Genomic DNA, 12042 nt, shown 5'->3' with positions numbered 1-12042 from the left:
GAATATGTATATATATATATATATATATATACACCATCGGAGACTTTTTAACGTATTTCATTTTTCGCAAAAATTTCCTTTTCCTGTAAACAAAATAAATATGGATGAATAAAATACAACTGCTACGCTTCCAAAAAATGTAGTTTTATATCGAACAATATAAAAAAAAAATAGAATCATTTTTAAGGGCTCTTTTTTATCAGACATTCTTATGATAATGGATAAAAAGGAATACTCTTTTTTATTTGTTACTTTACCATGTTCTTTTTTAAGTTGTGTAAAATCATTCAGTAAATAATTGTAAAAGTGTTTTATTTCTTCTTATCCAGAAGTGACATGCGCAAATATATTGCCATAAATATAATATGTAGCATTTCCGTCTAGAAAACCTTTCTAAATCATTTTCCATATCTTCGTGCATACGTACATATATATATATATATTAATATAGCGCCTCCTTTTGTATTTTTTTTTTTACTTATAACGGATGCCACAGTATTCATCACGTTACCAGTGAATATAAAACACGTTATGTGTGCGTATTTCAAGAATTAAAAATAGCGAACAAAGATGTAAAACAAATATACGTTAACTTTATATATTTGTATAAACATACATACGTACTTAAATATATACGTATTGTTATGCTTGTATTTGTGTGTATATTATAAATGTACCTTTTCACACGAGAATTAAGTTCGTATTTTAATTTCCAAATATAATGGACGACTAAAAAATGAATAGCAAAAATAATATAAAAATATTTTTAAATGAGACAAAAATGTAGCTTACAATGAAATAAAAAAAATTTAAATGAATAATTTTTTTCTGAAAACAAGAACATTTGGCTCATGTAGGGGGGGGAGGGGAGAAAAAAAAAAAATATATATATATATTGTAAGTGAACTTGATATGAGAGATCTCACATTTATGTACTTATGTAAGTATATATATATATATGTACAAACGTATATGAAGCTACTCTTATCTTTAAATTATATATACGCACTTTCTCTGAATACTTTCTTGCAAGTGGCATGTTTCATTTGTCGCATAAGCGCAAGTAATTTTTGTAAAACGTTTACTTGGTAAAAAAAAAAAAAAAAGTAAAAGGTTTAGTAAAAGGCATACTAAAAGGTTTAGTAAAAGGCATAGTAAAAGGTTTAGTAAAAGGCATAGTAAAAGGTTTAGTAAAAGGCATAGTAAAAGGTTTAGTAAAAGGCATAGTAAAAGGTTTAGTAAAAGGCATAATAAAAGGTTTAGTAAAAGGCATAGTAAAAGGTTTAGTAAAAGGCATAATAAAAGGTTTAGTAAAAGGCATAATAAAAGGTATTGTAAAAGGCGTAGTAAACAGCACAGCAAAAGGAATAGGGAAAACAAAGTTTCCAAGAAAAGGAACTAATTGGATGCGCTATATGAACGTTTGCACACTGCAACAAAATAAACGCGTAGCAACATAAAAGGGTCGAAAATGGTGAAGGCACGGAAGAATGTTGAAAATATGGAAATTTACGATTACATGAAAGAACTGAATGAAAAGATATGGGAATACTTTTTTGAGGACGCGTTAGCACATGAAACTATATTTAACTCATTGAATGAATTGGAGCAAATTATTGTTTCTCGGTTGTTGTTTATACAACAAGTAGTTTCAGAAAGGGCGATGAGACTATGGATTAACCCCATATTTTTAAAAAAATTAAGTGAATGTATTAAAAATTTAGTCGATGCGAAAATATTAGTAGAGAGTGAGACAAAAAAAGATAATTATAACCAGTATAAAATAAATGAGAAATTTAGACTTACTTTATTAAATAAAATTTATAAAAATAATGAAGATAGTGCGTTTATTTTTAATAATAATATTAAAGGACAAATACAAAAGGAAAAAAATTTGTTTGAACAAAATTTATTTCCTACCAAAGAAGAGATTTCTAGCTATTCTCACATTAAATGGAATAATTTGTTACATTTTATTGCCTCTCCAAAATTTAACAACGTGAACAGTTACATTAGTTTTAACAACAGCACTGGTAATAACATCAACATTAACAGTAACGTTAACATTAACAGTAACGTTAACATTAACATTAACAGTAACATTAACAGTAACATCAACATTGGCAATGACGTAAATCATGGTAACACTTCTGCAGAAAATAAATACGCATCTAGTTACGCAGATTACGCTTATTCTGGCCAATTAAAAAATGAGGAGGGCTTAAATAAAAATAAAAATCTTGACAAATCGTTTTACTATAATACACCTTTTAAAAAAACTAAAAAAAAATATAAAGAGGAGGATGAAGAATATAATCCATATGAGGATGAGCAGTATGCCGGAAGTCATCATATAAAGGAAAAATATGAACAATATAAGGAAGAAAAAATCGAGAGGGGGGTTAAGCACGAAAATGTTGAGAACCATGAAGATGATGATAAGTTTGAAGATGTTGATAAAGTTGAAGATGCTGGTAAGTATGAAGATTCTGGTAAGTATGAAGATTCTGGTAAGTATGAAGATGCTGATAAGTATGAAGATGCTGATAAGTATGAATATGATGATAACTATGAATATGATGAGGATAATTACGGAGAGGAATATGAAAAGGGAGAATATTCTAAGAACGAACTGATGAAGGAACCAACTGACGTAAATGGAGAAAAAATGTATGAAAATTATAACTATGATTATGAAAAAGATAACAACAGCAACAATGCAGCTTATAAGGATGGGAGTGCAAGTAAAACCGCGTCAAATAATGAACACATAAATCTATTTGACTTTTATAAAAAAAGAAGAAAGAAAAAAAAAGGTGTATATGCATATAAGCAAAATGATTTATATTATAAAAGTTTGCAAACTATGGAAAACAGTTACTTAGAAGAAGAATATGATAATTTTTTTTTTTCTAATGTAAAAAAAGATGCTCTTTCAAGCTATTCTCCTTGTGATAGTGTAATTGAAGTATTGAGAAGAAAAAATTTTATTTTAGATGATGTAAATAACAATAAAACAATAAATATGAGCAGAGAAGCTTTCTCGTGGTTTTTAAAAGATATAAGAAGTAGAATCATATCTCTAGTTCTTGAGTATTTACTAATAATAGATGATGGACACGTTACCAACATAGCTCAAGATATTTCCGCACGGTATAAGAAGAAGAAAAATGTAGATGGAGGTAATAATAATAACGGCAATAACATCAACAGTGGAAGTGGTGATAACGCCAACAGTGGCAGTGCTGGTAATTTCAACTGGGGTAGAGGGGATAATATAAACAGTGGTAGAGGTGGTAACCTCCAGGAAGCATATGAGAGCAAAGAGAAAAAAGACTTCCACAGGGAGTCGTGCTATATAACGACTCAAAATAAGGACCCCCACAAATCAGAAAAGTATGTTAAAGAAACATTATTACTAATTTTATCATTAACTCAATGTACCATTAGTCATCCCATATTTTGTGATAACTTAACAAATGCACAAAAAGAATTTGTAGATTTTGGTGTTCACATAGGTTTGTTTTTTAAAACCAATGAAAATTATATATTTACAACCCCATATTCTTTATTACTAACTATTAATAATTTAAACTCACAAAATTACATGTCTCTTTTGAATAGTTTAACTGTTGAAGGTGTGTGTGATAATAGTGATAATAAAGCTAAGAATCTATTAAACGAAAAATATTTTCATGTTTATTCATTATTACAAGATGAGAAAGATACAATGAATAAAAAATTGGAATCCCCAGAGGATATACAAGATATGAAAAAAGATAAAACTATTAATAAATTAATTAATCAAAATTTACATTTTGAGAAAAAAATGAATACAAATAATAATCTAGAAATTGGACTCATTGTACAAAGTAATTTTAAAGTATATTTATACACATCTTCAATATTACAAATTAACATTTTAAGTCATTTATGTGAATTACAAGCAAGAACACCGAACATGGTCGTTGGTATATTAACAAGAAGAAGCGTTTTAAATGCTTATAATTCTGATATCACTGCAAATCAAATTATAAAATTCTTAGAATCCTATGCACATCCTGGAGGTAGTAATTTTAAAAGCACTGTACCAATAAATGTTATTACTCAATTAAAATTATGGGAATCAGAAAGACATAGATTAACTTTTGAGGATGCTATTGTTTTTAAATCATTTGAAAAAGAATTCTTACCTCACTTGTATCAACAAATTGTTATATGGGCTAATAGCAAAAATTATCTATTGCATTATACCCCTTGGCCAAAAAATACCAATTCTCCAGAATTTGACCAGTGGATGAAAGCCGAAAAATATCTTTGCTGTATTTATGAATCGAAAAATGAAATAATCGATAAAATTAAAGAAATTCGGGAGAAGCTGATGAAAAAGAGGCAGAAAGCGTAGTGCTGTGAGACATATGACAAATGAGGGAAAAAGGTAAAAAAGAAAAAAGGAAATAATATAAAATATAAGATATGATACAAAATAAAGTACAAAATAAAATATAAAATATGTTGCAATATAAAGTAAAATACAAAATAAAATATTGTATAAAATATAATACAAAATAAGGTATATAATCGTTTTACAAATGTCAAAATTGCAAATCCATATAAGCATAATTAAATTGTGGTACTTCCCCCCTTACCCCACTATTGAACGTAATATACGCAATTGCTTCTATAGCGTACACTGCTTAATGAAAGAATAAAGGTGGACTAAATGTACATGTTGTTTATAAATGTTTACAGAATAAGTTTATAAGAGATGGGCTATTTAAATGTATAAAAGTGGGGTGTGGGGGGTAGTTCTTTTTTAACTCCTGAAGAGCTAGTAATATAGCGATATCGTTAAAAATCTCCTATTGTAATAAGTAGCAGAATATAATTTTTTTATTTTTCAGTTCGAGAGGGATATATACTCTGCAGAATGCATTTTTATTCGCTTATTTGCATATTCTCTGTTTGAAATGTGTGTGTATATATTTATTCTTCCTATATAATAAAACCCGCCGCACATTCGCATAATCACTCTTTTCCTTGAATTTGCGATTAACCGATTTATTCCCATCATTACTTCAATCATTATTCCCATCTTTAGTCCACAATTTTGAATATATTTTTTGTTAAATATGCATAAAAATTTATTGCACATACAAAAAAAAAAAAAAAAAAAAAAAAAAATAAAGTATGATGATGCTCCATTTTTCATGTGTAAAAGAGTAAATCCGTCGCTAAATTGTCAACATGTTCTTAATATCATTGTTACTATGTATATGTATACAAGTCCATTTTTTGAACAGTGTATGGATCAGTATAGCAAACAATGAAAAAATAATTCACCCTTTTAACAATTCCTTTTTTATTGCTTTTCCCAATGTAATTATGACTGTTCACATGTGTATACACGCATACGCACATACCCACATATCCACATACCCACATATCCACATACCCACATATCCACATACCCACATATCCACATACCCACATATCCACATACCCACATATCCACATACCCACATATCCACATACCCACATATCCACATACCCACGTACACAAATATATACATAAATAAATACCCGTACGTATAGTTATGTGACTACATATATGCATATTTAGTTTTTTCCCCCATTTTTTATTTTACTTTTTTGTTCTTCAAAAAATAAAAAATGACAAATTTTGCTCCATTTTTACATGATGAAAAATTTATCATAAAGTTTTTATACACATTTAAATTTTAAATTAAAAGAAAATACAAATTTCTGGGATCTATACTCATTTGCTCGTAATACATCACACGTTGCCGTGTACAATTTTAAACTGTAAAAGTTATATAACCACATATAAACATATACCCACACACAAGCATATACACACATAAAAACCTATACACACACATATAAATATATTACATTCATATATACAAATAACGCACATGTAAAAAAATTACAGATATAAAAACATATTATACTCATATAAACATATTATACTCATATAAACATATTATACTCATATAAACATATTATACTCATATAAACATATTATACTCATATAAACATATTATACTCATATAAACATATTATACTCATATAAACAAATTACACTTATATAAACATATAAAACACATATACACATATCAAACACATATACGCATATTACACTTATATAAACATATCAAACACATATACACATAAACACGCACACAAACATATATATACGCACATACGTGTACACCCACATACACGTGGCTATGTTCATAAGTACAACGGTTTTTACCTTTAGGTACAGAACAACACTTTTTTATATCACCATACACTTCTTTATTCAATAAACATCCTTTCCATAATTATTAAGTACAGCATATTTATTTGCCCCTTCTTTTTTTTCCTTTTTTTCCTTTACTTTTTACTTTATTATTTTTTTCGTTTTTCTGGCCTCACTGAAAAGCTGTTGCTAACGGGAACACCTCCCTGCATAGGGACTAAAAATATCACAAAAAAAATTTACACAAATAATTTGGCTGGGCATATCTTACAAAAAATTTTACATAGATAATTTGGATGTACATAACATACATGTTATAATCGAAGTTATATTGAGAACTGTACAACAAATTTTAAATTAAAAATAGAAAAACAAAAACAAAAAAAAGTATATAATTAGAGAGATAACTGAATGATTCAATAATTAAATGAAATAAATACGGTAAATAAATGTAATACCTTGAAATGATCTATAACAGTAACCAATTCAGAATGCTTCTTTCTGCTGTTAATTAAAAATTTTAAAAATTTAAAACATCTTCCCATTTTGTTTTTCTTCGGGGTCATACTGATATTTCCTAAAATCCTTTCGTCTATTTTTTCTTCATTGTCCATGTGCATTTCTAAAACTGCGATGCAAAAGTGTAAATGCCCAAGCGTTCATTTGTGTATCGCGAATGCGCGTATATACCCATACACACATATACCAATATACATGTATACATATACACATATACATACATAAATAAATATACATTTATATATTCTCGTATGTATGAACCTATACACATATAAATCCGTTTATGTAAAAATATACATGCCCATATCTCTATACATATAACAACTGCAAATCGCCAAGCTACGATTGCTTTTTTTAAGAAAATAGGATGACTTAAAAAAAAAGTCATAGTTCACAAGGGCATAAATTACCTGACTGATAATAACGCAAATCTCCCTTTTTATACTCATTAAAAAATTTTACAAAGTCCTCCATATACTGTTTTCTAACTTGTTTCAACAATTCTTCATTGTATAATGAATAATTTAGGCCTAAAAGTTTATTCAACTTGTTCGTAATTTCTTTATTTCTTTCCTCATGTGGGTTATCGAAGGAGACTACAAAGGGGAACAAACGAGTATTAAATGTACATGGGGAAATGAAAAAAAAAAACACATTTATATACATGCATAAACAAATATACATGCATAAACAAATATACATGCATAAACAAATATATATGCATATATACATATATATAAATATATGCACGTATGCATATCCATATATATATCAAAATATAAAAATAACTCTAAAGTGCCACTTTCATGTTATCATAAATATTCAAAAAAAAAAAAAAAAAAAACCTGTGCACAGAAAATGTGAAATCAAAGTAGCCATTTTGTAATTGTAGTTATGGTACGGAAATATGGACTTTATTTTTAAAATAATATCTATCATTTTTAGATGGTCCTTGCCTATATGTTTGTTTTATACAAAAAGAAAAGAAATTTGTATAAGTACAACGTACACGCGCATGAACTGAAATATTCGCAAATTGATGCTACATAGAGCGGGAATTAGCGCATATATACGCACATACATACATACATACATACATGCATACATATATACATACTTACACACATATATACACACATACATATATACGCACACATATAAATATACTCGCATACTTATATACACACATATATATATAAATGTTTATGCGCACACATTCCATGAACACCTATATGAACTCGAAGAGTGGCCTTACTCGTTCTCTTCTCAATCTCGTAGTGCAACGTATGCACGGACACATCGACATTGGGCTGGGACAGAAACGTGTTCATGTATATCATTGCGTTTTCCAATGGATCCTTTCTAATATGCTCATAATATTCATTATCTTCTTGATTAGGGTTAGTATCTTTATTTTTTTTTTTGTTACTTTTATTATTATCATTTTTATCACAAATACTATAATCATACATATGTAACAAAGTTTTTATTAAAAATTTTCCAAATTTTCTATAAAATCTACTTGAAAAAATCTGACTAGTCATAAATAATATATGTCTGTACGATCTATATAACATTTTTCTCAGAGTGTAATAATAAAAGCAAATTTGATCTTCATGAATTTCTACAAACTGTTTATGCCCTAAGTGTAGAAGATGTAATCCTTTACTATAATCATTAAATTCATTTTTTGAAAGTAAGTCGTTATCAAGCAATATACTTTTTTTTAAGCTAAACTTTTGAATGTCAACATTCCTCTTCTTCTTTCTTTCGCTTCTGTTAAATTGACTACGGTTGTCAGGCATGCTATTTTGGTGGCTACTGCTTTTGACATTGCTATTACTCTCCTTACTGCAACTTTCTCGGTCAGTATGCTTATCTGCATGTACATTCAAATGAGTATCTACATCAGAACCTGTATCGATACCTTCACCACCGCCTGCGTCTTCATTCGAGTCTCCTTCAAAGTGGTAGATATTATCAGACCCTACAAGCAAGTACTTGTGCACGTGTATATTGGGATGTCTGTTCATATATCCCTGTGCTATGCTATATTCCAACCAGAAGCAGTGAGTATCATATATATTTTTTATAAAATTATTGTCCAGAGGGTTTGTAAAGATAGATGCCATTTTTCTTGCATCTTTTACTAATCCGCATTTCACGCAGGTCTTTATAGTTTTAGAATTAATATACCTATCAGCAATATTAAAATTTCTACAATTTTCTAAAAGTTTATATGCTTCTAAATAATTTCCATTCCTTTTATATATTAAACCTTTAATAAAAATTAATTCATATTTTAAAGGCTCATTTATTTTATACCTAATAATATTAATACATTTATCAATAAGTGTTAAAGCTTCTTCTGTACAATTAATATAATCATATATCTGACTAATAAATGAATAAATGCATAAAATAAAATATTCGTTTTTTTCTTCCTTTGTTAAAATTTTTTTTTTTAAATCAAGTTTTATTTCTTTCTTTTTTTTATCATTGTTACAATTTTTTTTTTCATCCTCTCCTCTGTCTAATTTTTTTGATTTTTCCATTCCCAGTGGTGTTGACATTCCTATGATCCCTTTTATTTCTTCATTATCTTCTAAAACATTTTCCATTCGTTTATTATTCGGGTTGCTACAAATTTGGTCTACTTCCATATTATCAATATTTTCATTTCTTCCCTTATTCATATAATCATTATTGTTACATTCAATTCTGGATTGATTACACCTATCTGTGCTGGTAGTCCTTTCATTTGTCTCTTGTGCATCTACATGATTATTTTCATTCTCTTCAACTATGAATTCTCTTTTTTCAAAATTATCATACGCTTCGTTATTTTTCTCTTGGTTCAATCGTTCTTCCTTGTCATATTTTTCCCCTACACTGTTACTCGATAAGTTGCATCTATTATCGTAGTGGTCTCCCTCCTTCTCTTCTTTCTCTTCATATTTCCCCCCATCCATTTCTGCCTCTTTCTCCAACTCCTCAAAAGCACACACCTGCTTTATCTGATCGTAGTGCTCCACATACTTATGTAACAGGAAAAGCATAATTTTAATATTTTTATATGTAAACAACGGCTTAAAGTAACTAAACACTGTTAAGCATTTTTGAAAACACAAAGTGCGCAATATCTTTTCTGCGTGATAAGCGAATTTCTCCTCATTATAAAAATATAAAGGAAATATTTTTACCAAATTTGAATTTCTATATATTTTTTGTATACTCGTAAAATACTTTTCAAATAGTTCTTCCTCTTCTTTATTTAAATTTTTAACTTTATAAAAATGTAAACTGTTCATACATTTTTCAAATCTTCTTTTATGGTTATATAACAAATCCACTCCAAAATGTTCACACCAGTGAATATTGTTGTATGAGTAAACATCTAATGATGATGATACATTTTTTTTATTTGTTTCCTCCTTTACATTTTCCCTTAACGTGTTAATAAAACTGTCCATGTTTTCCGAATCCAAACCTTCCTTAAAATGATTTTCGTTTATTATATTTAAATTTATAAAATTGTAAAACTCCGATATAGTATATATGTCATATTTCTTCATATCTAAATTATAGCATATATAATCATTAAGTATATTTTTTTCCACTTTTGTTAGAAGCTTTAAGTTTCTGTTCGATCCATATATATCTAAAATGAATTCATGCAAGAGGACTTTCACGTCTTTATCTACATTTAACTTTTCATTCATTTTGTGCTCGTCCTTATAATCAAGGTAAAATAGGCTAGATAGGGCTTTTCCCCTTTTATGGCGCTCCGACAGCGGCGTATCTTGTTTGTTTAAAGGTGCACTTCCCTTGCTCAACGACTCATTATGTTTGTGCATCCCTTCGACCTTGTAATCTGCAGAGTGAACTGCTCTGGCACTGGATCCAATTACCCCCGCATCGCTAACATAATAGTCATTTTCCGTATATAATATAAGCAGTAATATATTTAAATTTTCATAATTAAGGGAAAAGGCTTTTTTGAAAAATAAATTTGCTTGATAGAAATTATTTTCATACAAATATCCTAATGCTACAATTTGATTATACCAAAGCATATCCTTGAACTCCTTTTCATACGTTTTTAAAAAAGATAAACACTCTTTGTACATTTTGCCTTCTAATAGTATCTCTGCCATGTATGTTAAGATATCATGCTTTTCATTATTTGTTACTTCAGAATCATTTAATAAATCTTTTTCTACTTGTTTTATAATAATAAGACATTTTTCATATTGCTTTAATAAATGAAATGAAAAAATTAAAATGGATTTATCCCTTACAGATTTTGATGTATCATTATATATATCAACACGTATATCTTTAAATTGTTCATACCGTTGTAAATATAATAGTAGTATGCAAGTCTCTTTCAAAGCTTTATAATCATATTTATTTAACTGGAGAGATTTCATATAACATTTTAAAGCTTCATCGTAATTTTTATATGTTTTATATAAACACCCATATAAATACCAACAAAAACTACTGGATAAGTTATTTATTATTCCTTCTTTTATTAATTTAAATGCTTCAACTTTATTTTTTTCATCCATTAAATTAAGTAAATATCCCTTCACTGCTAATGTTTCACCATTCTTTGGATATTTTTTTAATATCTGTTCACATATCTTATATGCTTTTTTATGTTTTTTCAATTCTATTAACTGAGTCATTAACCGGAAATTATTCATCTCCTTATTAGGAAGTTTATTGCAATCTGTAATCTCTTTCTTCATTTTTTTCTGTACTTGTAGACTTGTTTAGTACATAAAAAAGTTAAGTCAAAAATGGGGATGCGGTTGTGTGCACAGGTAAATAAATTCGTATATACGCACATACATAAGCACATATGTGAGTGCATACGTACATAAGTGCATATACCCACACATACGTACACCGCGTAAGCAGCACAATGGAAACGCTTCCCGTACAGTATCGATTTAAAAATTGAAGTCAAAAAATGGTACGCATAATTTTTTACAAATGGTATGCAGAATTTTTTACACAAGGAATATATGAAAAGAATATGTAACCCTTTGCACAAAATTTTAAATAAAAATGGTAAAGCGGTACATAAAAGGGAATGGGTTATTCAAAAAATATATTTTAAATTCATATTATAGCAAATATATATATATGCTTCATTACAAAATTACAAAAGTTTTATATATATACCAATGAGCTGTATTACATGGATAAAAAAATTAACAAAGGCGTATTCTGATAAACAAAAT

At 28.2% G+C, this 12042-nt stretch overlaps 2 protein-coding genes across 2 annotated transcripts; one reads left to right on the top strand and one right to left on the bottom strand.

Moving 5' to 3' along the window:
* Nucleotides 1-1471: 1471 nt before the first annotated feature.
* On the top strand, nt 1472-4405 carry MKS88_005817 (RNA polymerase II transcription factor B subunit 2; the record flags this gene model as incomplete). Its single annotated transcript, XM_067219115.1, has 1 exon — nt 1472-4405. The coding sequence occupies one exon, from the start codon at nt 1472-1474 to the stop codon at nt 4403-4405; it is 2934 nt and encodes a 977-aa protein (XP_067071022.1).
* Nucleotides 4406-6417: 2012 nt separating this feature from the next.
* On the bottom strand, nt 6418-11544 carry MKS88_005816 (N-alpha-acetyltransferase 15; the record flags this gene model as incomplete). Its single annotated transcript, XM_067219114.1, has 5 exons — nt 6418-6474; nt 6727-6896; nt 7198-7383; nt 7633-7743; nt 8043-11544. The coding sequence occupies 5 exons, from the start codon at nt 11542-11544 to the stop codon at nt 6418-6420; spliced, it is 4026 nt and encodes a 1341-aa protein (XP_067071021.1).
* Between the last annotated feature and the right edge of the window lie 498 nt (nt 11545-12042).

Source organism: Plasmodium brasilianum, chromosome 14, assembly GCF_023973825.1.
Source record: "Plasmodium brasilianum strain Bolivian I chromosome 14, whole genome shotgun sequence".
NCBI lineage: Eukaryota > Apicomplexa > Aconoidasida > Haemosporida > Plasmodiidae > Plasmodium > Plasmodium brasilianum.
The sequence above is the reverse complement of the archived record's forward strand: the minus strand, read 5'-3'. Positions and strand labels throughout refer to the sequence as shown.